The sequence below is a fragment of the Arachis ipaensis genome, chromosome B03 (assembly GCF_000816755.2).
Source record: "Arachis ipaensis cultivar K30076 chromosome B03, Araip1.1, whole genome shotgun sequence".
NCBI lineage: Eukaryota > Viridiplantae > Streptophyta > Magnoliopsida > Fabales > Fabaceae > Arachis > Arachis ipaensis.
In genome coordinates this window covers 9818658-9820596 of record NC_029787.2, presented here as the reverse complement: position 1 = coordinate 9820596, position 1939 = coordinate 9818658, and the positions used below count along the sequence as shown (strand labels likewise).

The 1939-nt window shown below is 26.6% G+C and overlaps 1 protein-coding gene across 1 annotated transcript in view; it reads right to left on the bottom strand.

Annotated features, from left to right (window-relative positions):
• The window catches only part of LOC107628702 (serine carboxypeptidase-like 34), an 11156-nt gene that overhangs the window by 2208 nt on the left and 7009 nt on the right, over positions 1-1939 (bottom strand). Inside the window, exons 2-5 of the mRNA XM_016331273.2 lie at positions 1648-1758; positions 858-953; positions 675-767; positions 452-540 (exon numbers count right to left, since the gene is read on the bottom strand). Coding sequence (XP_016186759.1) covers positions 452-540; positions 675-767; positions 858-953; positions 1648-1758 — 389 coding nt within the window. The remainder of the gene's footprint in view (positions 1-451; positions 541-674; positions 768-857; positions 954-1647; positions 1759-1939) is intronic.

Genomic DNA, 1939 nt, shown 5'->3' with positions numbered 1-1939 from the left:
TTTTTAACGGTATTTTTTAGTTCGACATCAAGGACTAATTCGTCGCGGATCTAAGCTCCATTTAAGGATTTGTCATTGGGCAATGAATTACTGCATGAACAAGGCAGGATTCAAACATTTTGACACTTGCTTAAACAGATGAATGAGTTGACTACTCGACTAACTCAAGTTGTATAACTATCATGATACTATATAATAACCACCTTAGACTCCATCTTATAATTAGTTTCTTTATTTTAGTAAATTTTTACTTTTGCTTCTGTTTTCGATTATTTTCTTCTCTTACTCTATTATCCCAATTTTTAACATAAACTTATTTTAAATTTAGTTCATGCTTTATTTAATGATAAATAAGATATAAATCAACACAGTATTTCACGTATTAAATATAAATAAAACAAGAAATTATTAATTAATGCATAGTTTGAGAAAAGAGGAAGATTGTATTCACCATGAATCCTTTGAATTTAATGTAGTCTTCCTTGGAAGGATCACGATTGTTATCAAATATGAGCTCTGAAAGTTGAGGAACATAGTGCCCTAAAATGTGGCACAACATAAACAAAAATTATTTGAAAATTGAAGAAGCCAAAATCTAAAGTATTCCATAAAGAAATGGATTATGTATAGTGTTGTAGAAGTTTATATATGTTTATGTTAATAATAATATATACCTGCATAGCTTTCGCCTGAAATGTAGAATTCGTGTGATCTAAATTGTGGAAATCGCTTAAACCATTTGGTGATAAAAATGTGAGAATCAATAGCTGGCCATGTAACACCAAATCCAAAAAGAGTTAGACTAAGTATAATTAAAATATAAATCCTAAGATTATTTTATTTGATGGTAGAATTACCAGTAATTTTGTCACCAAGAGCCTTAATATCACTGCTGGTGTTGGTGTAGGAGAATCCCACTCCCACAGGGGATTCCAAAAACAAAAGATTTGCGGCTGTATAAGTCAAAATCGTCAAAAATTAATATGGATTGTTCCATTATTTAATTAATTAGGTTTTTATTACTATTTTTAATATGCCTCACAAGTCATAGTTCCTTAAATTATTGTATGTATATGACGCCATTTTATAACATAAAATTATTATGAGGTTATCTATTAAGAAAACAATTCCATGAAGTCTTAATTTTACTACAATAGAAGAAAAATGTTTGGTTCTAGTCATGTATGAGTATGAATATGCAACACAACAATAAAAATGAAATAAAAATTTGAGTAAACACCTAAACTAAATAGTTTTTAAAAATTTTAGATCAGATATTTTCGTATGCAATCAATATTTATTCTTTAGAAATTATTGAGAATTATTATAGAAGATTAATTAATTTTTTTATTATTTTTAATTAAATTTTTAATATATATATTAGACAAATAAATTTTTAATAAATTTTAGTATAAGACGATTACATATTCAAAAAATACACTATAAAAATAAATTTGTCATTTTCTTAAACAACTGAGAGAATAATTATCTGACAAAAATAATTTTCGAGATTTTTTAGAGAATAAAAGATTATTGAGAACTAAAATATCTGATATGAATTAATTTTATAAGATCAATTGGGAAGTGTATTCTATAAATTTTGTGATTTTGGAAATTAAATATATATTCATCATTATATCCACGAACCTTTGTTCCAAGAATAAGGGTTCAACTTTAGCTTTGGTTGGCTGCTATTTTGGGGAAAGAAGGGTCCTAGTTCCTCTGCTTCTCCATAACCAATTGAGGAACAGCCTGGTCCTGAAACAATGATATGATAGATAAAACTTTTTCAGTAACATTCATTTCACCAATGTACAATTACCATCACAATAGTTAATAACTTAATATAATGGGTCATCAATTCATGTAGCAAATTACAAAGTACTTCTTATTTACTTTAATTTTAATTAAAAAAATACACTATATACTATGTATTCAA